The following is a 27494-nucleotide window of genomic DNA, read 5'->3' on the forward strand; positions in this document are numbered from 1 at the left end:
CCAGCTGTTTTCTTACCACATTTTTGGTTTTGTGTGTATGAGAGAGAATCTATGTGTTTATGTGTGATTTCATGTGCAAGTGTTCTCATTTTACTGAGATGCTACTGTCACTGCGTCTCATTGTCTCTGACTTTCCAATAAAAATCACATAGCTAGCCCTTTCTCTCCATTACTTTCACCTTCATCATTCTTTTGAGGGCTCTGAAAAATATACAAAGACTCTGAGCTCTTAAGAAGAATGGTTCTGAAAATTAGTTTTATTCTAGGGCTTTCCATATGATTTCACAATAGATTTCTTTTCCTATTTTGAAACAGCTGATAAGGACATTTTTATCAGAATATTAATTTTTTAACTTTTTTCAGAGTGTTAATTTTTTTAAGCACTTTTGAATTATTGTTTTCTGGTGCCTTTATTCATGCTAAAGTGCCCAATGCTTATTTAGTCAATCATGGGAAACAGTGTTTTTAAAAAAGAAAAAAATCTAACCACACTACTATCTATCTGCCATTCAAATCCTCTTCTTGTAAAGCTCAAATTGATCATAATTTCATTAATAGAAACATTATAACCTTTGAATACCTCAAATAGTGTGTTTATGATTTTTCTTTTTTGATACTGAGGATTAAACCCAGGAACGCTCTACCATTGAGATACATCCACAGCCCTTTTTAGTTTGTTTGTTTGTTTGTGTGTGTGTTTGTTTTTGAGACAAAGTCTCACTAAGGGCCTCACTAAGTTGCTGAGGCTGGCCTCAAACTTGTGATGATCCTACCTCAGCCTCCTAAGTTACTAGAATTACAGGCATACACCACCACATCCAGCTGTTTATGGTATTTCTACTGCTTAAATAATAAGTTGGGATATAGCAAGGTGATATTAGAATTGTCATTATAATCAGAAATTGTATCTCAGGGGCTCTGTTTTAAAATATTGTGCAAAATGTAATTGAGCTTTTGAGTCAGACTTAAAAGAAATTAGGTTAGTCAGTGCCATATATTCCCAACTACTGCTTAGTTGTTTAAACTATATTGAGATTGAAATGAAATGCTTAAGGTTACCTCCCAAACCTGAACATGTGCAATGCCCTCATGTAGTAATTTATATAGCATGGTGTAGCATGTGGGTAATTAATGAAGTAATTGGTCTGAGCCACTTTAAGACCAAGCTCAGGTTCAGATAGGCCTATGATAGAACTGCATGTGAACATTCTCCCAGAGCATGAAATTAATTACACATTGTCTATTAACCTTGTTATTGTCAGAAATGCCCTGCTTCTTTCTATATTTGCCCTGAATGCGTGTGTATGTCTCTGTGTTAACTTGTTTGCTTTGCTTTTTTCAGATTCAGTCTGCACCCATCCTAACCCATGAAGATCCCGTTTTACAGCTGAAGAGCTCTTAGGAGTTCTCTTCCAGAGCCCTTCTATTTGTCTTAAAGAGGGGGAGAGAGGGCCAATTTGGGCACCTGTTTGTAAGTGCAGGTGACTAAAATGCCATCAGAAGGCAGAAACTGGTGGAAAGTGGTTTTAGAAGGATGGTTAGGAAAACACATCATGCTCAATTGCTCAATCAGGTGCTTCAGTGTTGTGCAGCTGAGATGCGATCTGGGGAAAGGATCAGGCACAGAAACATATACCTTCTCTCTCCTAGGGCCTGGCTTTTTACCTGTGATAAACAGTGTAGACATCTAAAGGACTGAGCTAGTTGCTATTTTGGGGAAGTTTCTTTCTCAAAATAGTTAAATTAAGCTCTTTATGCTTGACATTCAATCATTCTATTTAATGGGTCTCTACAGTTCTGAGACGTTTGATTTATAAAGTCAGCTTCATTATTAAGAAGCTAAATTAGCTTATGAATTATCCAAGTCCTTTATTTTTCTTTCAATTCTAATTCTTGTACTTTTCCATGTTTAGACTTCATATATAGCAAATCCTCTGGTTCCAGAGGAGGAATAGGTCAGAATCACTCATTTATTATCATCACCTTTGTCATGTTTGGATTTCAGTATTCTCCATTTCCAAAGATAAGAATTGAATTCTGGCAAAGGAACTTCCAATTCCAAATCTGAACTGAAAAGCACCTCTGACTGTCAACTTGACCACTGGCCCAGATCAACACTGCCCAAATGAGGGGAGCTTCCTGAATATGATTTCTGTGCCTTTTCCCATTCTAGTCTTTCATCAACTTTTCCATCCTTAATCTATAACCTTCCTATTTTGCATTTCAGGGAATGGCATTTGTAAAATGGGAGTTATTAATTGTCTCTTGACTCCTTTGCATTTTAATTAGACTCTGCAGAAACAGCAAAGTACCTGTCATCAGAAACTGGAGGATCTTTGCAGTTGGGTAAAACAGGCAGAAAGGGCACTGGTGAGCCACCAAGGCAGTGCCTCCTGGCAAGATCTTTCTACTTTGCAGAAGAACCAAAGAGATTTGAAGGTCAGTGTGATTTCTGGTTTTTTTTTTTTTTTTAATTTCTTCAACAAATGTTTAAAAAGGCTTGCTATGTGCCAGGAATAGTACTAGTGTCAGCATCAATGTTGAACAAACATCATGAAGCTCACAGGCTGGTGGGGAAAACAAAACAGTTACACAGATTATCACAAAAATGAACATCTAATTATTAACTGTTGTATGTAAAAAGGTAAAGTTATATATAAACTTATACCAAACAGACCCAGTCTAGTCTAGAGTATAAGAAAAGATTACCTTGATGAAATATCACTTAAACTGAGCAGCAAAAGACATGTAGGGTTAAGTTTATGAGGGGATGAGAGGAAGAAAACCTACTGGCAGAGGCTTATACATCAGTCTTAAAGTGTGAGTGGGGCTGAACACAACATATTTAAAACTGAAAGACAGCTAGTTCAGCTGGGCTGCAAAGAACAAAAGGTGGCTTTCCAGACACAGTGGCACATGCCTGTAATCCTGTGACTCAGGAAGGTAAAGCTGGAGGATCACAAGATCAAGTCTAGTCTCAGCAATTTAGCAAAAGCCTCTTTCAAAATAAAAATATAAAAGGACGGGGGATGGGCACAGTGACACATGCCTGTAATTCCAGCAGCTTGAAAAACTGAGGCAGGAGGGTTGGAAGTTCAAAACCAGCCTCAGCATCTTAGCAAGGCCTTACACAACTTAGTGAGATCCTCTCTATAAATAAAAAGATAAAAAGTACTGGGGGGATAGGATTGTGGCTCAGCGATAGAGCCCTTGCCTAGCACATGTGAGGCCCTGGGTTCAGTCCTTAACACCACACAATAAATAAAGATATTGTGTCCAACTAAAAAATAAATATTAAAAAAAAAAAGTTTTGGGGATGTGGCTCAGAGATTAAGCCCTTGTGTTCAATCCCTGGTACCATTAAAAAAAAAAAAAAAACGAAAAACGACTGGGATATAGATCATATAGCTTTAAAAAAAAGAATGAAGAAAAGGACACTTAGTGAAAAATTAGGTGGGATCAATAAGGCCAGAGTGATAACCAAGAGAATACAATAGTCCCCCCATCTTGGGAGATATGTTTAAAGATCCAGTGAATGCCTGAAACTTCAAATTGTAGGTAACCATACATACTATGTTTTTCTTGTATATACATACTTAAGATAAAGTAGATGCAGCAATAGATTAAAACCAATAATTAACAATAAAATAGAACATGTGTAACAATGTACTGGGATAAAGAGCATTACTACTCTTATGCTTTGGGGCCATTATGTAAAATGAACCTTCTGGAAATATAAACACTATAACACCAGAACAGGTGATGTGATAACCAAGGTGGCTACTAAGTATATAACAGATGGCTCATGTGTACAACATGAATGCACTGGATGAAGGGATGTTTCACATCCCAGGCTGGATAGAGAAGACATTGTAATTTTATCACATTACTCAGAATGGTATATAATTTAAAACTTATGAATGAATTGCTTATTTCTGGAACTTGCATAGATTTTTTTTGGTGGGGGGGTGGCACACTTGACCTCAACTAACTGAAAGCTCAGAAATTGAAACAGTGGAGAAGGAGGCCTACTGTATAAAAAAAAATCTAACAAGCCTTAACAGTTAGAATCGTGCTAAGTAGCATGATTAGCATCATCACTTTGAGGATAATTCATTGCAAAATGAAGATCTCTGCTATTCAGCATATTTATGGGCAATCTCCTTTTTGTCTACACTAAATATTTGCTTAGAAAATTAAATTTAAAAAATTTTTTACATTTGTTTAAGGTATAAAGCTTATATAAATTATGGTCAGGGACTACATGTAGATATGTCATCCTAGCCATTCCATCTTAGTACTTTTAGAGGACTTGCAAGTACTAAAGTTGAAGGCTCTGCCATTCCTGTTTTCATGTGTTAAGGATTTACAGGATGATATTCAGAATCATGCCACCTCATTTACCACTGTTGTCAAAGACATCGAAGGGTTCCTGGAAGAGAATCATACCAAACTGAGCCCCCAGGAGTTGACAGCTCTTCGGGAAAAACTTCATCAGGCGAGGGAGCAATATGAGGCTCTCCAGGAACGGACACGGGTGGCCCAGAAGGAGCTGGAGCAAGCAGTGACCTCAGCCGTACAGCAGGAGACTGAAAAGGTACCTTGACTGCTGTGATATTTAATGTTTTTCCAAATGAAAATTTTGTGCCTACATAAAAGATGAGAGACCTAGGTATGGTGGCACACACCCATAATCCTGGCTTTTCAGGAGACTGGCAAGATCTAGGTCAGGCTTTGGAATTTAGACTCTGCCTCAAAATAAAATATAAAAATGGCTGCGGGGCATAACTCAATGGTAGAGCACCCCTGGTTCAATCCTCAGTACTGTTTTTAAAAAAAAAAAAGATGAGGGGAAACTGCCTTCAGACAACTTAGAGTCATAAAAAGGGGCTGCTTCAGAAGCTGGTCTGTGAGCCAGTCTTTCTTTTTAAAAGAAACATCTAGAAGGACTTCAGGGCAGAAATGGTTAATAAAAACTGTATATTCCCCAAAAAAAGAGAGAAAAAGAAACAAACAAAAAACTTGCTATCTGTATTCTGGCTAAATGAAAGAATTTAGGGTATCATCAAAGGAGGAAAAAACAGAGAGTATGTTTCTAACATGAATCTAGACTGGTGAACTAAGATATTAAAGGAAAATAACTATAGAGTTCTAGGCCACAAGCTATTCCCAGGCTGCCTCTGTAGTTATTATGTGAATTGTGGTGGCAGGAAAAATCACACGCAGGGTAAAGTCTTGAGTGGTCTTCTGTCTCCCACTTTACGCTGGCAGATAGATTGACTCCTTCATTCAGCCTTGTACTCTGACACTAATGAGGGATCAGGAAACATGGAAATTAGAAATAAGTTACCTGAAGATAAATTTTGAAATATATAACTTGGCATAACCTACTAAAATATTTGAAGAGCCAGTAAATGGAATTTGAGAGGCAAATTTAAAAACTAACTATTCTGTTTGGCTGAGATAAAAATGGGTGAAGTCTGCTTTTCCTTTCAGGAAGAGCAGCCAGATTATTGGATGTGACCCTGCTATTTCTTATTCTACCAAGCCATTGTATGACTTCTGCATACATAGGAAGAATTCTGTGAAACCTTGCTGGGGTGGCAAGACTAAATGATCTCTTAAGGACTTTAAATCTTGGAGTTCCCCCTAACTTTTTTTTTCTTTAATAATAAGATACAGATGCAATCTAGAGATTGTTTTAAGTAATTATTCTCAACAGATTGTAGAAGATAGTAGTAATTCATTTTTTTATATACCCAGAATTAGAGTGTCTCTTTTTCTTTAGTATAACCCTTCACCCTTACCCCCCATATACCTTTACTTATCTGTGTTTTTATATTTGAGTATCTAAGGCCTTGTCACTGGACTACTTCTATGACTTTTAGAGTAAAGCAGCAAAAGAACTGGCTGAGAATAGGAGTAAGATTGATGCTCTCTTGGATTGGATGACATCTGTGGGACCATCTGGTGGACAGCCACAGACTAGTCTTTCAGGGATGGAGCAACTCTCTAGAGCTGGCCTGGAGAAAGGAGCCTTGGATACCACTGATGGTTACATGGGGGTAAACCAAGCCCCAGAGAAATTGGACAGGCAATGTGAGAAGATAAAGGTGAGGATGTTAGCTTGTCTTCACTATGCCAGAGGAATCTTTTCTGCCTTGGTGAAGGTATCACAATCACCTTGCCCCTGAATCCAGTGTCTTCTTTGATGTCTCAGTAGCTTTTTTTCTTTTTTTTTCTCAGTAGCTTTGATACTGTTGGCTGTTCCTCTTGAAATAATTTCTCCCTTGGTTTCCACAGCACTACTCTGCCTAATCATTCTGGTTTTTTTCACTCTGTCTAGCTTTTGAAACAGTTATGCTTATAGGTAAATCCCAGGCCTTGTTCTCCTCTTTCAGAATATACTTTGCTTGGATAGTCTGGTAACAGTTCTGTTACCAGTCTCACTAATGTGTATATTTCTCTCCACTTCTGATGCCAGACCAGAGCTTCAAACAAATACATAAATCCATCTGCCTCTTTAAGGCAGACTGAGACCACAATCACCTCAACCTAAAAATTAATTGTGTTTCCCTTCCTATATTCCCACTTAATTGCCTGAATTAAACGTCATCCTGGATTTACGTCTCTCATTCTCCTGTATCAAGTCCCATGCTTCCTGTCTCTTTCAAAGTTATCCACATGGCTTCATCTCCATTGAGATATTTCTAGTTTAGATGACTTTCAACTTTCCCTTGTATTGTTTTAGCAGCTTCTGCTGGTCTCCTTGCCTCTTGGCTTTTATCCTTCACACCATTCCCTATACTTTCTAAAACGATCTTTCTAAAATGCTATATCCCTGAATAACCCTTTTAATGGTCCCAAGATTAACTACAAATTCTTTAACATGCCTTACTGTTCCTAGTATCTCCTTCCCCAGGATCTGTTCCTATTTTGTGTTTTAAAACAAAGCAAAACCCCACAATTATGTAGTGGAATAGAAAAAAAAGTGGTCATATAAGCCTGTAGACATAGTACATTACTAAAACAAAATACAAATTACCTATCCTATCTAGAAATACAGTTTACTTTCCATTTAATGAATTAATTTTCCAAGGTATTTCCCAGTAGAATCAATCTTCATGGCATATGAGTTGACATGTTTCACAGTTAAGTATTTGTACTTTTATATTGTCATACATATGACTCATCCAGTTACTTACCCCTTGCATTGTCATAGATGGTTATTAATTGGGCTTTTGTATATTCTTGTAGCCTTAGCTCTAGTGAGAGCATTAAGTTCTAGTCACAGTTCTGACCTTTAGCTGTCTGCATGACTTTAGTAAGGACACGTAACATCTTTAGGTATTCACATATCTCATCTTTAATATGGGTATTGTCTACCTACAGTCACCTATTGAGGTATAGGTAGAAATTTATCTCTACCTCTGGATGTAGGCAGACAAATCATTTGGGTTTCCCTACTGATTATTCTTTATTTTGGGTGGTTATTCGCCAGGCCCATCACCAAGAATTGCTATCCCAGCAGCAAAATTTCATTCTGGCTACCCAGTCAGCTCAGGCGTTCCTGGACCAGCAGGGCCACAATCTTACAACCGAGGAACAACAGATGCTACAAAAGAAGTTAGGAGATCTTAAGGAACAATATGTAGCTTCCCTCGCACAGTCAGAGGCGGAGCTGAAGCAGGTGCAGACACTCCGGGATGAACTGCAGAAATTTCTGCAGGACCACCGAGAGTTTGAAAGCTGGCTAGAACGTTCTGAGAAAGAGCTGGAGAACATGCACAAGGGAAACAACAGCCCTCAAGCCCTGCCCTCCTTGCTGAAGAGGCAGGGAAGCTTCTCAGAGGATGTCATTTCCCACAAAGGAGACTTAAGATTTGTGACTATCTCAGGACAGAAAGTCTTGGACACAGAAAACAGCTTTGAGGAAGGCAAAGAACCATCAACAACTAGAAACTTAGTGAAAGAGAAGCTAAAGGATGCCACAGAAAGATATACTGTTCTCCACTCAAAGGTAAGGGGAAACCTGGCAGCCTTTGGGGAAACAATCATGGTGGCCCTCACACAACCATGGGTGGTTTCTAGAGCTTAAAGTAAGAACCCCAGAGTATGTAGGCAAGCAATATATAAACCACAGACAGAGGTTTTTCACAAACTATGCAAAAAATGCAGAATGTATAAGCCTGTGAACTAAGCCTGACCCGAGCAGTTTTGGGAATATGTCTCATATCAGTCGTGAAGGTGGAAGTACTCACCTTCTTGTATTCTGATCAGCATCTTTGGCTTCCAAGAGACATAGTGCAGGGAAATTTAAACCAATTGTACAATCTTAATTTTTGAACAGGGTATCGAGAGTTGAGTCCTAATCTTTTCTATCCAAAGAATTCCCTCTTCCACCTAAAGTTTAGAATCTAGTCAATTCTTACCTGTTTTATGCTTTCTGCCAACATCTCCAATTCCCAAAGGGGAACACTTTTTCAATCTATAAATCCTTGCAACGTAATGTTTATTTCTTTGGTGGCATGCCATTGAACTCATTAAGTCTTCCTGGGTATTTAATAAGGTTGAGGTGAATAATATGAGGCAAACAATGAGGACCCCACTTGCAGATGATTGCTACCCATCTATCCAGAGTAACTGGAACAACTTATATGTGAAGTTATAGTGAATTCTTTGTAGCAGAGTTGGCCCAGGGAGCTGTTCTTTAGCTGTATTAAAGCTTTCCTTTCCTTTCTTTCTCTGGTACAGTGTACTCGATTGGGCTCTTACCTTAACATGCTGCTAGGCCAATATCAGCAATTCCAGAGCAGTGCTGACAGCCTAAAAGCCTGGCTGCAGACTTGTGAGGCCAGTGTGGAGAAGCTTCTCTCAGATACTGTTGCCTCTGACCCTGGAGTCCTGCAACAGCAGCTTGCAACAACAAAGGTAAGCCTGGACCCACCTGAATGCTATCAAGGCCTTGTGTTGCGTGATTTAAACTGCCCAGATTAAAGGTGATAATTGGGATGTCTTGGACTAGATATCTAGAGTCGTTCATTCTCTTATCTATGACTACGGATTAACTGAGAATTATCCTAGAATGCTCCTATAGTTCTAGGTTCCTAGAATCAACTTTGATTACTCACCTAGATGTCTTTTTTCTTTCTTTCATGAACAAGCAGCAGCTACAGGAGGAATTGGCTGAGCACCAAGTACCTGTAGAAAAGCTCCAAAAAGTAGCTCATGATCTCATGGAAATTGAAGGGGAGCCATCCTTGGATCCTAAGCATGTTCAAGAAACTACAGGTATGAAGCAATAGTGCTTCCTTAATTCTAGTAAAAACCTCTGTTTGACAACATGTAGCACATTGTATTATACAAGTATCTGAAGCGCTAGGCTAGGGGCTGAGGATATAGACACAAGTAAGCATAAATTCATCAAATTGCCCATCACCCAGTGAGCTTTATTCTTGCAGTATTGAGAAAAGACCTTTACAATCTGGCTTCACCCTTTTACCCAGGCATCTACCTTCTAGCCACAACCTATTCCTTTTATTTCCCAAGCAACCCAATCATTTCTGTGTTACATTATCCCTGAAGTTCTTCCTATGTCTTAGCTGCTAACGTTTTTTCATGATGATAAACATGCATGATGAAGTCTTGCTTATTTTTCAAGAAGCAGCCAAGGATACCATGGTGACTATAATTAGTAACAATATTTTATATACTTGAAAATGGCCAAGAGAGTAGATTTTAGTGTTCTCAAGACAAAAAGTGATAAATACATGAGGTAAAGTGCATGGTAAATAATTTGATTTAGCCATTCTGTAATGTGCGTGTATCTTAAAAACATCATTTGTATACCATAAATTTATACATATGTGTAGTTTTTACTAAATATGTATATATAGTACACCATAAATATATAGTTCTTAATTGTCTTGAGAGAGAGAGAAAGAGAGGTAACTAAGAGATTACTTCCTTATAAAATCCTAACCACCATGCCCATTCCTTAAAAGAAATAAAAAATGAGAAATAATAATTGTTCCTTCTAGGCTTCTCTAAGACGTACTTCTCATACAAGTACAGCATTTATGACTTTGTTTTTACTTAGTTGTAATGTTCCTTCCTCTACCTGTGCTCTGTTTTAGAGTCTTAAGTTTGTAGAGAAAGAGACCTCATGTTCTTTTTAGTCCTCAGCATCTGTCACAATTTCTGGTTCTTAGTACCAAATAACTAAAGCTTATTGAATTTACCTCCAAAAATAATGCACTTCAGATATATTCCTTCATTTTTCTTAATGTTGATTATTATTATCATTAATATGTACAACTTAAATACATTATTTTTAGAAGCACAACACAAAAAGAGTACCCACTCTTTCCTCTGATGGCCTTGGTTTTCTAGATTCCATACTCAGCCACTTCCAAAGCCTATCCTGTAGCCTGGCTGAGCGCTCTGCTTTGCTACAGAAGGCAATTGCCCAGTCTCAAAGTGTCCAGGAAAGCCTGGAGAGCCTGTTGCAGTCCATCAGGGAAGTTGAACAGAACCTAGAAGGGGAGCAGGTGGCATCACTCTCATCAGGAGTCATCCAAGAAGCCCTGGCCAATAATATGGTAAGACCTATGTTCCAAGAGTTACTATAAACAATGTTTGCCATGTTCCATATTTACAATTTTGAAAAAGCAACAGGAGAAAAATTTACATTCATAAATCTTCTAATAAGATTTAGAGGTGGCCATGCATGGTGGTACATGCCTATAATCCCAGTGGCTCGGGGGGCTGAGACAGGAGGAGGATCGAAAGTTTAAAGCATGTATGAGATCCTAAGTTTGATCCTCAGACCTAAAAAAAAAAAAAAAAAACAGGTAATTCTTCTCAGTTTCAAAACTACTGTTGAGCCTGATGAAAAGGTGATAACAAAGTCACCTGGAATGGGTAGAGAACTATAGGGAATAAGATAGGTAGCATTCTTCAGGTTCTGTTGCCATTTTTCTTTGCCCTTGAGGAAGTGAGCATGGAGTTATTAGAAGGTTATTAATCTGTGGATCAGGTATCCTAGAATACGTGAGCCAAAAGCTGATAGGCCCTTTCTTGATGACAGAAATTGAAGCAGGACATTGCTCGACAAAAGAGCAGCTTGGAGGCCACCCGTGAGATGGTGACCCAGTTCATGGAAACAGCAGATAACACCACAGCAGCAGTGCTGCAGGGGAAACTGGTAGAGGCAAGCCAGCACTTTGAGCAGCTTCAGCTTCAGCAGCAAGAAAAGGAGAGTACCCTAAAGAAGCTACTGCCCCAAGCAGAGATGTTTGAACAACTTTCCAACAAGCTGCAGCAGTTCATGGAAAACAAAAGTCGGATGCTGGCCTCTGGGAATCAACCAGATCAAGATATTGCACATTTCTCCCAGCAGATCCAGGTGAGTATATATCTGCCATGTTGGCAGAATAAAGGGGAGAGAAAGGCAAGGAGTGAACTAACATTTATTGAGCACATATTGTTGGACAGCACATATTGTTTATCTGCATTATTTTAGAGAATTATTACAGCCATCCTGTAAACTTTATGTTATTTATCCAGTTTTAAAAAGCACTGTCTAGGACTGGGGTTGTGGCTCACAGGAAGAGCACTCACCTAGCATGTGTGAGGCACTGGGTTCAATCCTCAGCACCACATAAAAATTAAAAAATAAAGGTATTATGTCCACCTACAACTTAAAAAAAAAGTTTAAAGAAAAAATACTGCCTAGATTTATTTTTCATTCATATTACATGTTCAGCCTAGATCAGCAGGAGTACTCTCAACTTATCCTAACCACTCAAGAATGCAGGTTGATAGAGACTTCAACCTGACCTAGTAAGTACTGTTTCCCCTACATTCTCACCAACAGTGTCTTAGCAAGTCTCGAAATTCTGCCAGTCTGATAGATACGACATGGCATCTAAATTTGGTTCAAATTTTTGTTTCTCTTACAAGTGAAGTTGAGTTTACTTTTTATACATTTAGGTATCATTTATTTGTGAACTGTTCATGTCTTTTCACATTTTTCTAACTAGTGTTTTAGTCCTTTTTTTACATTTGAATCTTTTTAAAAAAAAATTTTTTAGTTGTAGTTGGACACAACATCTTTATTTCACTTGTTTATTTTTTTATGTGGTGCTGAGGATCGAACCCAGGGTCTCACACGTGCGAGGCAAGCGCTCTACCACTGAGCCACAACCCCAGCCCTCAAAATTTAATTCTAAAGTATGAGTCAAGTTTGTCTTTTCCCAAAGATCTGTCTAGTTGTTCCTACTACCATTTATTGAAGAGTCTGACTTTTCCCTAGAATTGAGAAGCCATTTTATCATATACTGAATTTCCATATATATTTGAATCATCTTCTAGATTTCCTTTTCTTCTTCTTTTTTTATTTTTTAAAGTTGTTGATGGATCTTTATTTATTTATTTTTATATAATTTTTTTATTTATATATGACAGCAGAATGCATTACAATTCTTATTACATATATCGAGCACAATTTTTCATATCTCTGGTTGTATACATAGTATATTCACACCAATTCGTGTCTTCATACATGTACTTTGGATAGTAATAATCATCACAATCTACCATTATTAATTACCCCATGGCCCCTCCCTTCCCCTCCAACCCCTCTGCCCTATCTAGAGTTCGTCTATTTCTCCCATGCTCCCGCTCCCTATCCCACCATGAATCAGCCTCCTTATATCAAAGAAAACATTTGGTATTTGGTTTCTTGGGATTGGCTAATTTCACTTAGCATTATCTTCTCTAATTTCATCCATTTACCTGCAAATGCCATGATTTTATTCTCTTTTATTGCTGAGTAATATTTCATTGTTTGTATATATGCCACGTTTTTTTTATCCATTCATCTATTGAAGGGCATTTAGGTTGGTTCCACAGTTTAGCTATTGTGAATTGTGCTGCTATAAACACTGATTTGGCTGTATTTCTGTAGTATGCTTAGGAATACAAACAGAGACCCTGCGTATAATAGAAGAAAGGCAGGCCCTAATCTCCATCATGTGGGATTAGGCCCCAACTTCCTTAATAAGACTCCTGTGGCACAAGAATTAAAATCAAGAATCAATAAATGAGGGCTGGGGATGTGGCTCAAGTGGTAGCGCGCTTGCCTGGCATGCGTGCGGCCCGGGTTCGATCCTCAGCACCACATACAAAGATGTTGTGTCCGCTGAAAACTAGAAAATAAATATTAAAATTCTTTCTCTCCCAAAATAAATATTAAAATTAAAAAAAAAAAAGAATCAATAAATGGGATGGACTCGAACTAAAAAGCTTCTTCTCAGCAAAAGAAACAATCTGTGAGGTGAATAGAGAGCCTACATCTTGGGAGCAAATCTTTACCCCTCACACATCAGATAGAGCACTAATCACTAGAGTATATAAAGAACTCAAAAAGCTAAACATCAAAAAAACAAATAACCCAATCAATAAATGGGCCAAGGACCTGAAGAGATACTTCTCATAAGATGATGTACAGTCAGTCAACAAATACATAAAAAAATGTTCATCATCACTAGCAATTAGAGAAATGCAAATCAAAACCACTCTAAGATTTCATCTCACACCAGGTGAGACCCAAAGGTCTTTTCTTCTTCTTTCTTTAAATTTTATTTATTTATTTATTTATTTATTTATTTAGTAGTTGTAGATGGACAGAATGCCTTTATTTTATTTGTTAATTTTTTTGCAGTGTTGAGGATTGAACCCAGTGCCTCATGTGTTCTAGGCAAGCGCTTTTCCACTGAGCTACAGCCCCAGCCCTAGATTTATTTTCTTTCTTTCTTTTTCTTATATATATATATATAAACTGAGGACTGGACCCAGGACCTTGCACGAGCGAGGCGAGCACTCTAATGCTAAGCCATAACCCCAGCCCGAACCCTAGATTTTCTTTTCTGTTTGAATGGTATGTCTGTTCATGTGCCATAGTATACTTCTTTTAAATATAGGGGCTTTCTTTTATGTTTTAGTATCTGGTAGGGCTACTTGTCCTCGTTTATTTATTTATTTTTTTCAGGACTTTTCTTTTTTTGGTATTGTGGATTGAATCCAGGGGCACTTTACCACTGAGCTACATCCCCTGTCCTTTTTATTTTGACAGGATCTCACTAAGTTACTTAGGGCCTTGGTAAGTTGCTGAGACTTGCTTTAATCTTGAGATCCTCCTGCTGGGCATGGTGGAGCACACCTGTAATTCCAGTGACTCGGGAGGCTGAGGGAGGAGGATTGCGAGTTCAAAGCCAGCCTCAGCAATGGTGAGGTGCTAAGCAACTCAGTGAGCCCCTTTCTCTAAATAAAATACAAAATAAGGCTGAGGATGTGGCTCAGTGGTCAAGTACCCCTGAGTTCAATCCCCAGTACCAACAAAAAAATCTTGAGATCCTCTTGCCACAGCCTTCCAAGTTGCTAGGATTATAGGCATGCACCACCACATGCAGCCAGGATTTTTCATAGCTAAATTATAAATTTATTTTTCTGTGTAAACTTTAGAATCAGCTTTATTATTTCTAAAGAAAAAGCCTGTTGATATTTTTATTCAAGTTGCAGTAAATATACATTCATATACACACATATTTATTTATATGTATATATATGGATGTCCTTTGTGTCTTTCAGGAATGCTTTGTTTAGGTTTTATATGTTTCTTGTTACTTGATGAATAAGATTGAACCTTTTTATTTATATTGTAAGTGAAATTTTCATTCTTGATTTTTATGTGATTTTATACCCTGCGACCTTATTACTTCATTCTTCGAATCATATAATTGATTCTCCTGGATTTTAGAAATATACTTTCATATATAATCTGTAAATACAGTGTAACCTCTCCTTTTTTAGTTCTTATGCCACAAATTGTTTTCCATTAATTGTATTGACTAACATCTAAAAGTAAAGTGTTAAATATTGGTGGAAATAGTGTGCTTGCTCCATGTTATAAAAGAGACTGTGAAAGCTTAGAGAAATTTAGTGGCTTAAGATAATAAATGAGTAAGTGGTATAGATTGAATTTCAGATCTTTTTGACTCCTAAAACCTTCATTCTTTTGACTCTGTCATGCTTCCTTCCAAGTCTGCAAACATTTCTTTAAAGGAGACAAGAGTTTTTGCAATTCTTAGCCACTCTCCATTGGGTTGGAGAGGTTAATATTTTGATCTACCAGTTGGCTTAACAAGCATGACTCTTGCCCTCTCCTTTTCTACAGAGTAAGGTGAATTTTCCCTAGATTTTCAGCTATCTTTCATCTTTTGACCATATTTATTTTCCAGGGTCAAAGAACTTAATACATTTTTCTTGTTTGCTTGATAGGAGCTCACTTTGGAAATGACAGACCAACAGGAGAACCTGGATACTCTTGAACACTTGGTCACTGCACTGGGCTCTTGTGGCTTTGCACTGGACCTGTCCCAACACCAGGGTAGGGTACAGAACCTCAAGAGGGACTTTGCAGAGCTACAGAAAACAGTCCAAGAAAGGTGAGGTTGTTTTTTTTTTTTGGGCTGTGTGATAAAATGATCTTCTGTTCTCTCCTGCTTTACCAGAAAAGATGGCATCCAGAACTCTGCCACTGAGCATTGGCCAGAAAGTGCCTTTTTAAGGCAAAGTTACACACTTCACTTGATGCTTAATAGTTTTTCTATTTCTAATGAATTCCTTTTCAATAACGGGATAAGTTCCTACTCTAGATGACAGAAAGCCCACGTCCCTGGACCAAATAGAACAAATTCAGGGCAGTAAATGGGAGTATGGCAGAATTTGAAATAAAGAGAAAAATTGTAGTAGACTTCCTAGACATAATTAGGGGCTATATTTGCACTTTCCATGCTTGTTTGAACCACATTAGATCGCTCTTCTGGAGGAGTATCCAGATATTTCTTTCAAGGCAAATAAGGAATTATATGATGAAGGTTGACTGATTTTAGCTCACTATTGAAAAACAAAGATTCCCTATTAGGAAACTTATAGGTATCAGAGCATGAACAAGACTTTTTTTTTTTTTTTTGTATCAGGGATTGTACTCAGGGGTGCTTAACAGGCAGCCACATCCTCAGCCCTTTCTATGTTTTGTTTTAAGACAAACACTAAGTTGCTTATGGCCTCACTAAATTCCTGAGGCTGGCTTTGAACTTGTGATTCTCCTGCATCAGCCTCCTCAGCTTCTAGGATTACAGGCATGTGCCACCGCTCCCAACCATGAACAAGACTTCTTATCTTGGTTTAGCCATATATGTCTTGATCATATATATCTTTAGCCAAATATTATTTTTATTTACTCAGTGACTGCCTTAGTGACGAGAGGAAAGCAGTTGCTCCAACCAATACTAAGCAACAGGTTATGCAGTGAAGGGTTTGAAGACAAAGGCCACGAAAGCTTTGTTTTTCTTCTCCCTTGTTGATGGCCTTCCTTCTCTGTGAGGAACCAAGGTTCTGGGTTTATATCTGACTGGTAGCTGTGGCCATTTTCAAAACCTTCTCCTTGATTTATTTTATTCATAAATATGCTTAACCTAGGGCTAATCACCTAACGTATCTGTGCCTCAGATTCAGTGTTTGAGCTGGGCCTTGAAAGAGTCAAATACCTAAAATATATCAGAGCTAGAATTAATATTCAAAGCCTACATTCTTTCCATTGTATCATAATACCTAAATAGCAGGCTTGCTATAGTTTTTCTCACTTTTACTTCAGCATAGAGTAAGACTAAAGACTTTATTCCCCAGAAGTGTCCACACAAGGGCAACAGATTATGTAGTTTGGTGCTCTCCTACATTATATGTGGTTGTTCAACCAAACTCCCTATGGAACAGATTATGGGAAGAAAGGACCCTTTTAGGTTACTGATGCCTATGGTCCCAGAATGAACCTAGTTTTAGTTTAAGTTGATTTTACAAAGCTCTGTCTGGCAAGTAACAAAATGTCTTTTGTTAACAGAGAGAAAGATGCATCATCTTGCCAGGAGCAGCTGGATGAGTTCCGAAAACTGATAAGGACCTTCCAAAAATGGCTCAAAGAAACCGAAGGGAGTATTCCATCTGCAGAGACCTTCATGAGTGCTAAAGAACTGGAAAAGCTGATTGAACACCTGAAGGTAGGTCTCTAAGAATCCCACCAGACAGTAGTTTAGAAGCTTGTATGAATTGATCTCTAGCTGTGAGGGGAGGCCATATGAGAAATCCAAATTTTCCATATGCATCAGAATAGAAATTCCTCCATTCTCTTTGAGTGATTCCTACTTGCCCTGATCCAGCACTGAGCACCATAACATCTCCTACTTAAAGAAACAAAACCAAACAAATCATCTGGGAATGATATAGTTGCAACTCTTTCTTAGTTGCCTCCCATGCTGTGATGAATTATAAAAAGACATCATTAAAAAAAAAAAAAAATTGGGCCAGGAGCTGTGGGGCTTATAATCCAAGAGGCTTGGAAGGCTGAGGCAGGAGAATTGTGAATTCAAAGCCAGCCTCAGCAACTTAGTGAAGTGTTAAGCAACTCAGTGAGACCCTGTCTCTAAATAAAATACAAAATAGGGCTGGGGATGTGGGTCAGTGGTTGAGTACCCCTGAGTTCAATCCCCAGTACCAAAAAACAACAACAAAAAAAACAGGCACAGTGATACATGCCTGTAATCTCAGCAATTCAGGAAGTTGAAGCAGGAGTATCTCAAGTTCTAGGTCAAACTCAGCAATTTAGTGAGACCCTTTCTCAAAATAAAAAATAGAAAGGACTGGGGATGTAGCTCAGTGGCAGAGTGCCCCTGAGTTTAATTTCTAGTACCACATTGGTCAAAGTTCAGTCCAATAAAGGAAAAGTTAGAAGCAAGTGGGTGAATGATGCCTTTGAGCGTGAGATCAGTCTTTCTCCTATCCCCTAGAGAACAACCTCCCCTCTTTTTGTATTTCTTTCTTTTTTTTTTTTTTTTTTTTGCCAGTGCTGGGGATAAACCCAGGACATTATATGTACGCCTAGGCCAAGTACTCTACTGCTGAGCTATATCCCTAGCCCAAGGATCCCTTTTGTACCATCTTTGATTCAGAATAAACTGGCCTCTACTTGTACCTCTGAAATATCTCTTCTTTTTGTTGTAATAAGCCAAATTTGCCTGTAAATAACTCTCATATATTCATCCATGTTGTCTTAATAAAGCAGAGTTTATCTTGAGCAGATGATTACTGTCACAGAGAGGTACCAGAAGCATTTCCTGTTGGAATTCCCTAGGAAAGAGGTTTCCCAACTTTCTTGGTCCACAGTGCCCTCAGCATTTTAAGAAACTTTTCATAGTACATCCAGGTCTCCTCCCTAAGAAAACCAAAACAACAACAAAATTCCCAAACAACCTAGTATTTCCACATGCTAAATATTTAGATTCAAACAACTAAATAGTAGTTGCTCGCATGTATCCAACAGATGTCATTGTATTTCCCTCAAAAACTTCTAATATCCTGCTTATAAATGCATAGTTTTGGACTGTGGCCCTTAGAAAACAAATGGTTAATGGAAGATTTGACAAGCAGTGACCACAGGTTAGTTTGGAGTTAGGCCACTTGAGCTTGCTAGATGTTGATATTTCTGTAATTCTGCTTCTACTCTGTAGCTTGGAGTTAAAAGAAAACTGATTTAATGATCAGGGCTTTTCATTGCAGAGCAAGGGGTTGAAGGCTAGAATGGGTACCCACTTTGAAAGAGGTATACTTGTACTGCTATAGCAAGCCATCACATCTCAGAGACTTAGCATGATCTGGTACTTTTGTCTTAGAGCAGATGCTCTTGTTCCTAATGACTTTCTATGAGAGCACAAGCTCTGTCTCAAACCTAAATTTGAAAAATGCAAAGTGTTGCCTATGAGTTTGTGTATTTATGTACATCTCAATATCTAACTCCTTGTTTACCCTCTAGTTATCATTTCTTTTTTGTTCTTTACATACATGTTGCTCACTTTTGTCCACCTGACAAATCTTGTCTTAACTCTAGCTTTTCTCTCTCTTGGCAGTTAGATGTGTCTCTTCTTGTGCTCCAAGAGTTGACTGACCATATCTCTGTACTAACATTTATGACATTATAATGTGATGAATAATCTGAGCTCTTGGTTTGGGGAGCTATGTCAATCTTAATTTGTATTCCCAGTGTTTGGCATGGTGCCTGACCTATAGTAAATGCTTAATAAATTGATAAATGAAGCTGGGTACAGTGGCACATGCCCGTAATCCCAGCTACTTGGGAGGCAGAGACAGGAACATCACAAGTTCAGTGCCAGCCTCATTAACTTAATGAAACTTTGTCTCAAAATAAAAAAGACTGAGAGGTGTAGCCCAGTGGTAACATGTCCCTAGGTTCAATTTCCAGAATGGGATTTTTCTTTCATTGAATGAAATGAATCAGAAGGTCCTGAAAATTCCAGGATAACTTTCTCCCACATCTTTGCTGCCAAGACCAAGATCTTGAAATGGCTGAATATGAGTATGATTTCTTGATGCTTGTCAAAACTTTAGGAAATATATGTAGAACAGGTGTCCCTGTATGAGGAGACCTCTATATGTTACATTGAGCTCTTTTGTTCTTTAAACAGGGTATCCTTATTGATTGGGCAAGTAAGGGAACTCTGGTGGAAGAAATCAATTGCAAAGGCACTTCTTTAGAAAATCTCATCATGGAAATTACAGCACCTGATTCCCAAGCCAAAACAGGTGAGTACAAATTCTTTAAAACATAGTGAATGAATATCATTCTTTGCTCTTGGCCTTTGGCGATAACTTTTTGTTTAATTAATGTCAAAATCAAGGGTGGATCTGAAAACAAAGAGGATCCGCAAAGCAGTCTTCTCTCAACCTGATCTCTTTCCCTCTTTGCTATATAGCATTTTTTCACTCTGCAAAATTTCTTCTCATGATGGGAAAAGTAATTGGACTAGTTGGGCAACTACCAAATTAATACAGAAAATTTAAAAATAGGATTTTCATTTCAATGATTTCTTTTTCTCTTTTAAACATGTGGATGAGATTGCTATGCATCATCTTTAAGCTCCAGTCACCCTGGATGGATAAAAGCATTATATCCAGGGAGAAGTTTGGTATTTGGGAGTCAGTATTTGTACACCAGAGACAAATACTTGTATTTGCATCTAGATGTATGAATAATCTCTGGCTGTCAAGTCTTTCAAACAGAATTCACTTGCTGGTTATTAATTGGAATCCATAGGTTTTATGACCAGACTATGATAGTGCACTCCTAAAGTCAATTAAATGCTTAAGAAAAAGTGTACTTTCTTTTATTCTCATGAGAATGGCTACTTTTCTTTAGTACTCTAAAGTTTAAAGATTTATTGGAATTCTCCAGAAGTGACAATATTTCAGAGAACTGGTGTCTTCTACTCTAATACATAAACCTCTAAGTTCAGCAGATTTTAGTGTGTGATTAGATCAGGAGTCTATAAAGGGCCAGATAGTAAATATTTGCATTTGCAGGCTATCTGCTTTCTGTCACAATTACAAACCTCTTGCCATTGTGTCACAAAAGCAGCCATAGACAATATATAAATGAATGGCTGTGGCTGTGTTTCAATAAAATTTTATGTACAGAAACAGACAAAGGCCCAAATTTGGCCAGTGGGCTCTGATTTGATGACTCCTACTTTAGATCAGTCATTTTTCACACTTTTTAAAAGTACTATAGTTGTTTATGTTTTTCCTGATACTGGGATTGAGCCCAGGACCTTGCACATGCTAGGCAAGAAGTCTACCACAGCTATATCCTCAGCCCAGTCATTTTTGTTTTTTTTTTTCTTTGTGGGGTTTATTTTTGGTGCTGTGGCATGAACCCAGATCCTATGCATGCTAGGTACACACTTAACACAGGATCTTTAAAAAAAAAACACCTCAACAAATTTTGGTGATGTTGGTTTCCCTTATAAGCTGGAGTATTTATCTATTATGAAATCTATCAATGAGAATATTAAAACTACCTTAATGAATATAAAAATTTTTTAAGGAGGATTATTGGATGATGGTTTCATCACCTGATCTATTTCTAAATTTTGTTTAGGTGTTATATCCAAAAAATATGATTCACAGAGATAATCAATTGCAAATGATCACAGATTTTTTCCCCCCAATGCTGGGGCTTGAACCTAGGGCCTTTTGTACATGCTAAGCAAGCACTCTACCACTGACCTATACCCGTAGCCCAATGACAAAAAATTTTTTTTTTTTTTTCCTTTTTACAGTACTGAGGATCAAACCCAGTGCCTCACACATGCTGGGCAAATGCTGTGCCACTGAGCTATATCCTCAGCCCCTTTTTAAAAAATTTTTTATTGTGAGACAGGGCCTCACTAAGTTGCCTCATCTGGCCTCACACTGTGATCTTCTTGCCTCAGCTTCCTGAATAGTTGGGATTGTAAGTGTATGCCACCATATCTGGTGGCAAATGCTTTTATTTATTTGTTTTATTTATTTATTTTTAAATATTTTCTTAGTTATAGGTGGACATAAGGTCTTTATTTTACTTTATGCGGTGCTGAGGATTGAACCTAGTGCCTCACACATGCTAGACAAGTGCTCTACCGCTGAGCCACAACCCCAGCCTGGCAAATATTTTTAAAAGTTCACTTTACAATCTCAGAATACTGTTTTTGTTTTATTGTTGTTGGATTTCTTTTCCCCTTATGGCAGGACTGGGGATGGAACTTAGGACCTTGCACATGTGAGGCAAAAATGCTCTACCACTGCACCACACTGGGGATGGGGCTTTAGAATTCTATTTGATCAAACTGAACTGAGAACTTAAAAGTGATGTATTAAGAAATTCTTGTTGCACAGTTAAGCTGCTAAGAATATTTGATGAGGGCTCATATTCTCAAACATAGGAAACACCTAAAACTGACATTGAGGACAAAAACTGCCTGTAAGCTGACATTTTTCTGACCTGAATGTTAAGAATTCCATTATTACACAATTCTGACCTCATGAGACTTTGCTCATTTTGACATACCTCAAAACTTTTATTCATTTCACTTAATGCATTACACATCTACTGTAGCTATTTTTCTTTGTACAGTACTAGACAGAAGTTTTCTGTAAAGCCCTTTCCAGTCAAAGATACTGAAAAAGAAACTTAAATAAGGAGCTGGGGTTGTGTCTCAGTGGTAGAGCACTTGCCTGGCATGTGTGAGGCACTGGGTTCGATTCTCAGCACCACGTATAAATAAATGAACAAAATAAAGGTCCATTTAAAAAAAATAAAGAAATCTCTTTTTAAAAAAAAAGAAAGAAACTTAAATAAAACTTCACACAGAGGTGGCAAGATCTGTTTATTTGCCCATAAAAAGCAGCATAAGGGCTGGGGTTATGGCCTAGTGGTGGAGCACTTGCCTAGCATGTGTGAAGCACTGGGTTCAATTCTGGATTCAGCAACACATATGAATAGATGAATAGAATTAACGTCCATCGACAATTTAAAAAAATTTTTTTTAAAAAGCATAAATTGGTAGTAGGGCTGGACACAGTGATACATGCCTATAATCCCTGCAGCTCAGGGATCATGAGGCAGAAGGATCATGAGTTCAAAACCAGCCACAGGGCTGGGGTTGTGGCTCAGTGGTAGAGCACTTGCCTAGCAATGTGTGAGGTACTGGGCTCAATCCCCAGCACCACACAAAATAAAGGTATTGTGTCCATCTACAACTAAAAAAAAAAAAAAGTTAAACCAGTTTCAGCAACTTAGTGAGGTGCTAAGCAACTCAGTGAGACCCTGTCTCTAAATAAAATACAAAATAGGGCTGAGGATATAACTCAGTGGTTGAGTGCCTCTGAGTTCAATCCCTGGTAACTGCCCCGCCCCCAAAAGAAAAATTGGTTGTAGGTAGTAAATTAAGATGTTAGCCAATCCCAAAAAAAAAATGCCGAATGTTTTCTCTGTCTTTTGGGTTTTAAAGTGCTTTCACCTATGTTATCTCATGGTGTCTTTCCAATAACAGCATGATTGTTGACAGGCTAGGTAATGTTATCTTCTTATCCTAGAGAAGAACCTGAGGTCTATTTGTAGATCGAGGCTTACATACTGAATTAGGGACAGTCTTGGTTAGGACCTTTTCTCCTAATTACTAGTCCAGTTTGCCTTTTGTCATCACTATGTTGTAATGGAAAGTAATTTTTCTGTTTGATCCATTTTTTAATTGAAAATACATTAACATTTTGAAGTTTTATAATTACCATCGTAACTATTTTTTAAATTATATTTTAGCTTTTTGCATAGTGTAATCAGTGCAGTGCACCTAAGAATTTTATTCTGTCCTTACACTCCACCCCCTTTTCTTTTTTTGTAGTGTTGGGGATCAGACCCAGGGCCTTGCGCATGCTAGGCAAATGCTTTACCGCTAACTGCATCCCCAGCCCCATTCTGTCCTTTCACTAGAATGCTATATAATGACTGTTCTTAGGTTCTGTATAATTTCATAACCTTGTTTTCACTTAACTTGGGAAGCTCCTCTGAAATATAGGGGACTAAAATGGGGAGAATGTAGGTGAAATGGTGATAATTAGAAACAGACCCAAAGGCCCAAAGCAGAATTTATGGGAATATTTATGAGCCACATTTATCAGCACTTTATATTTCTGTTTTCTAGTAAGGGAAGGGGAGCCAGAAGAAGTTATGAAAGAAAAATCAGGCAATCTTTCATGAATACCAACATAAAGGGGCTCACATTTATGTCTTTACTACTAAATGGAGTGCTTTTAAAATTTGTTCTATTATTTATTTTTATTATAATAAAATATATTGATATTAAAGGTGACTCTCTTTGGGTTTGTTATAGATTCACATTCTAAAATGTGGCAGATACCATTCATTCTAAAGACTTAATAATTTCACAGTACTTGCCTCACAAAAATTAGAGAAGAGTCCAAAGAATTCAAGTTAGAGGTTTAAGAAGAATTGGAATTTCCTATAGAAAGGATTAAGAATCATTACCACTTAAAAGCTGAAATACCTCAAGTAACACTTTATTGCCTGGCAGCTAAAATGATTTGTCTCTTTCCATGAGTATGTTGTCTTGTGCTGTGTTAACTTCCTGATGCCCAAGCTTAAAGTGAATGCCAAAGAACAAATTCAGTGCCTTTATGTATTCCTAACACGTTGGTCTTGCCCTGTTTGTCTCCCTGTCCTTCTGCTCAGGTTCCATACTGCCCTCTGTAGGAAGCTCTGTAGGCAGTGTAAACGGATACCACACCTGCAAAGGTGAGAATGCCATTTCAACAGTGCCTGCCTCTTTGTTGGGTGTGTTAGGACAGTGTTCATGTTTGCATCTGTGTTTGTTTCAATATATGTGCAACTGCTGCCAGTTGGGGCATGAGGGTGAAAACCTGGGGAGGAGCAGCTGACTCTGGGCTAACTGGGTTGGCAGCCCTATATCTAAAGGGTACTGAGAAAATAAACAGAACTATCAGATAAGGCCAATGAGGAAAGACCTTGTAGAAAACACATGTGAATCTTTGAATTATAAAGAAGCTATTCTAGAGGTAATCTCTAGTGTAGTGTTTAACCTCCCAGCTAGGTAACCTCTCTAATTTGGAGAAGGGGGAACAAAAGAATGCTCCAAGTCCATTAATTCCTCTGGTATTGTAAGGCTGATTTCTTACTTTTAACTCCCCTTAATTCTGTTGTAAATCAGAAAGCATGAGAACTCTTTTGCTTTGTGTATTTAAATAAGAATTTTTTGTGATCTAGGAGGAAGATACTCACTAGTTCACTAGGAGGAGTAGGAAAGATGCTTAATCCTAACAGATAATTTAGGAGTGAGAAACCAAGGGGAGAGCCATTCCCAGTCTGATTTCTGTTTCTGTGATACTAGATCTGACGGAGATACAGTGTGACTTGTCAGATGTAAACTTGAAGTATGAGAAACTAGGTGGAGTACTTCGGGAACGCCAGGAAAGCCTTCAAGCTGTCCTCAGCAGAATGGAGGAAGTTCAGAAAGAGGCACGCTCAGTGCTGCAGTGGCTAGAATCAAAAGAGGAGGTCCTGAAAGCCATGGATGCCTCTTTGTCTCCAACCAAGACAGAAACAGTGAAGGCACAAGCTGAATCTAATAAGGTATTGTGTTTACATTAGTTGCATCCCAACACTAAGAGGCATACTCTGCTGCACCTGTTTCTTTCCCTAGCCCAGGGACCTAAGCGTGAGATATGGCCAACATCCCAGGCTGCGATAAACATTATATTTGACTTCCAAATGTTTAACATGCCCAACCTCTCCCAGAGAATTTTTTTTACCTGTGAAATTAAAAGTTATTATAAATTAGATTCAGAAACAAAATTAAAAGTTGTTATAAATTAGATTCAGAAACAAAACCAGTTTGCAGAAAGAGACTAGACTTCCCCCAAAGTATTAGCACATTGAAAAAGGGATTACTTAAAGATGTTTTATGTGATGCTACAAGAGAGCTAAACCATTCTCTGAAGCACTTTTCCAACTCTTAGAGGGACCTAAAAAACTGATTACAGGGCTGGGGTTGTGGCTCAGCGGTAGAACTCTCCCCTAGCATACGTGAGGCGCTGGTTTCAATCCTCAACACCATATAAAATAAAAAATAAAGACACTGTGTCTACCTATAACTAAAAATAAATGAATAAATAAATATTAAACAAAAAACAAAAAAACTGATTACAGTGCATTCTTAAAACTGCAGGTGGTACCAGAAAATAATGCTCCAGTTGAACATCACATATCATTGCTAACTAATGAAATGTAGTCGTCATCACATCTTGGCACTTTTAGCTAATAAGAAGTGATAATTACTACTTACTGAGTTTCATTGATGTACTTAAATAAACTTAAATCCTGCTATCTAGAATTTTTTTTTTTTTTTTAAATACTGGGACTTGAACCGAAAGATGCTTAACCACTGAGCAACATCCCCAGCCCTTTTTATTTTTTATTTTGAGACAGAGTCTCACCAAATTGCTTAGGACCTTGCTAAATTGCTGAGGCTGGCCTCAAACTTATTATCCTCCTGCCTCAGCCTCCTGAGTCACTGGGATTATAGGCATGTGCTCTCATTGCCCTCCTCTACCGCCCTGACTTTATTTTAAAGTAAATATTGAAAGATTAAGTACTATTGGGCATGGTGGTCCATACCTGTAATTCCAGTGGCTCAGGAGGCTGAGGCAGGAGAAATATGAGTTCAAAGCTAGCAATAGCAAAAGCAAGGTATTAAGCAACTCAGTGAGACCCTGTCTCTAAATAAAATACAAAATGGGACTGGGGATGTGGGTTAGTGGTTTACTGCCTAGTACCAATCCCTAGTACCAAAAACAAAAAACAAAAAAAAAACCCACAAATCAAGTCTGGATAGAATCAGAGAAGATCTTTCTGCCCAAATAAATAAATAAATAAAATCATCAGAGAAGAGACTATAATTGCCACCCAGTCAATCTTCTATTCTAATCACAACTTTGTTTCCTGTCTAGAATCTGATGGTATGTGTGATATTTTTCTTAGGCCTTCCTAGCTGAATTGGAACAGAATTCTCCAAAGGTCCAAGAAGTGAAGCAAGCTTTAGCTGAATTACTGATGGCGTATCCCAACTCACAAGAAGCAGAAAATTGGAAGAAAATTGAAGAAGAGCTCAGTATGTTGTCACAGGGTTGTTTCATATTCACTAAATTGCTTGTGTCTAAAGCAAACAGAATTTCAGCACATCCTATAAAGTAGGAATTAATTTTAATTAATTTTTGTAAACAAGAGGCCCATGCAGTGTCAGAGAATGAATCTGAATAGGGAAAAGTTTTAGAAATTCTATTCAGAGTTGGAATTGTGGCTTTCTAGGGCAGTCAAATTGGTAGTCTACTCTCATCAAAAACTAAAGAGACCACTGAAGATAGGAAATCTACATATTCAACATCATGAATAATAATATATGTTCATAACATAAATCGTAAATAGTATAAATGAATATTGGCATGAAAATGTTTATTATACAGTAAATTTTAAGCAGGCAATAAAATAATATATGCAGCATATTTTGCATATGTGTATGGTTTTGTGCAATTTTATTACATGTAGTTTCATGTAACCACTACCCCAATGAAAATACACAATTGTTTGTATTTCTTTAGTTAAAATTTTTAAAGGGTTATTTTTTTATTTTAAAAAATGTTAAATAATACTCCTGGGGTCATTTCTTGTAATATATTAGGAATTTAATTTAGGGATCGTATCAGTTACTGATGATAGTAAAGATCTATATTATCTCATTTCTTCTCTACAGATTCCCGATGGGAAAGGGCCACTGAGGTGACTGTGACTCGGCAAAAGCAGCTAGAGGAATCTGCAAGCCATCTGGCCTGCTTCCAGGCTGCAGAATCCCAGCTCCGGCCCTGGCTAATGGAAAAGGAACTGATGATGGGAGTCCTGGGCCCCTTGTCTATTGACCCTAATATGTTGAATGCACAAAAGCAGCAGGTCCAGG

At 37.9% G+C, this 27494-nt stretch overlaps 1 protein-coding gene across 17 annotated transcripts in view; it reads left to right on the forward strand.

Annotated features, from left to right (window-relative positions):
• Positions 1–27494, forward strand: part of Macf1 (microtubule actin crosslinking factor 1) — a 337023-nt gene that overhangs the window by 215350 nt on the left and 94179 nt on the right. For 14 of the 17 annotated variants that reach the window (XM_071617700.1, XM_071617705.1, XM_071617701.1 and 11 more), the window contains 15 exons: positions 2290–2439; positions 4364–4597; positions 5889–6113; positions 7502–8020; positions 8755–8931; positions 9168–9291; positions 10393–10601; positions 11090–11407; positions 15343–15509; positions 16964–17120; positions 19599–19716; positions 24200–24262; positions 24876–25117; positions 26525–26654; positions 27294–27493. In XM_071617700.1, coding sequence (XP_071473801.1) covers positions 2290–2439; positions 4364–4597; positions 5889–6113; positions 7502–8020; positions 8755–8931; positions 9168–9291; positions 10393–10601; positions 11090–11407; positions 15343–15509; positions 16964–17120; positions 19599–19716; positions 24200–24262; positions 24876–25117; positions 26525–26654; positions 27294–27493 — 3033 coding nt within the window. The remainder of the gene's footprint in view (positions 1–2289; positions 2440–4363; positions 4598–5888; positions 6114–7501; positions 8021–8754; positions 8932–9167; positions 9292–10392; positions 10602–11089; positions 11408–15342; positions 15510–16963; positions 17121–19598; positions 19717–24199; positions 24263–24875; positions 25118–26524; positions 26655–27293; position 27494) is intronic. The other 3 variants (XM_071617702.1, XM_071617712.1, XM_071617719.1) reach the window with 1 other exon arrangement.

This window comes from Marmota flaviventris, chromosome 10 (genome assembly GCF_047511675.1).
Source record: "Marmota flaviventris isolate mMarFla1 chromosome 10, mMarFla1.hap1, whole genome shotgun sequence".
Lineage (NCBI taxonomy): Eukaryota > Metazoa > Chordata > Mammalia > Rodentia > Sciuridae > Marmota > Marmota flaviventris.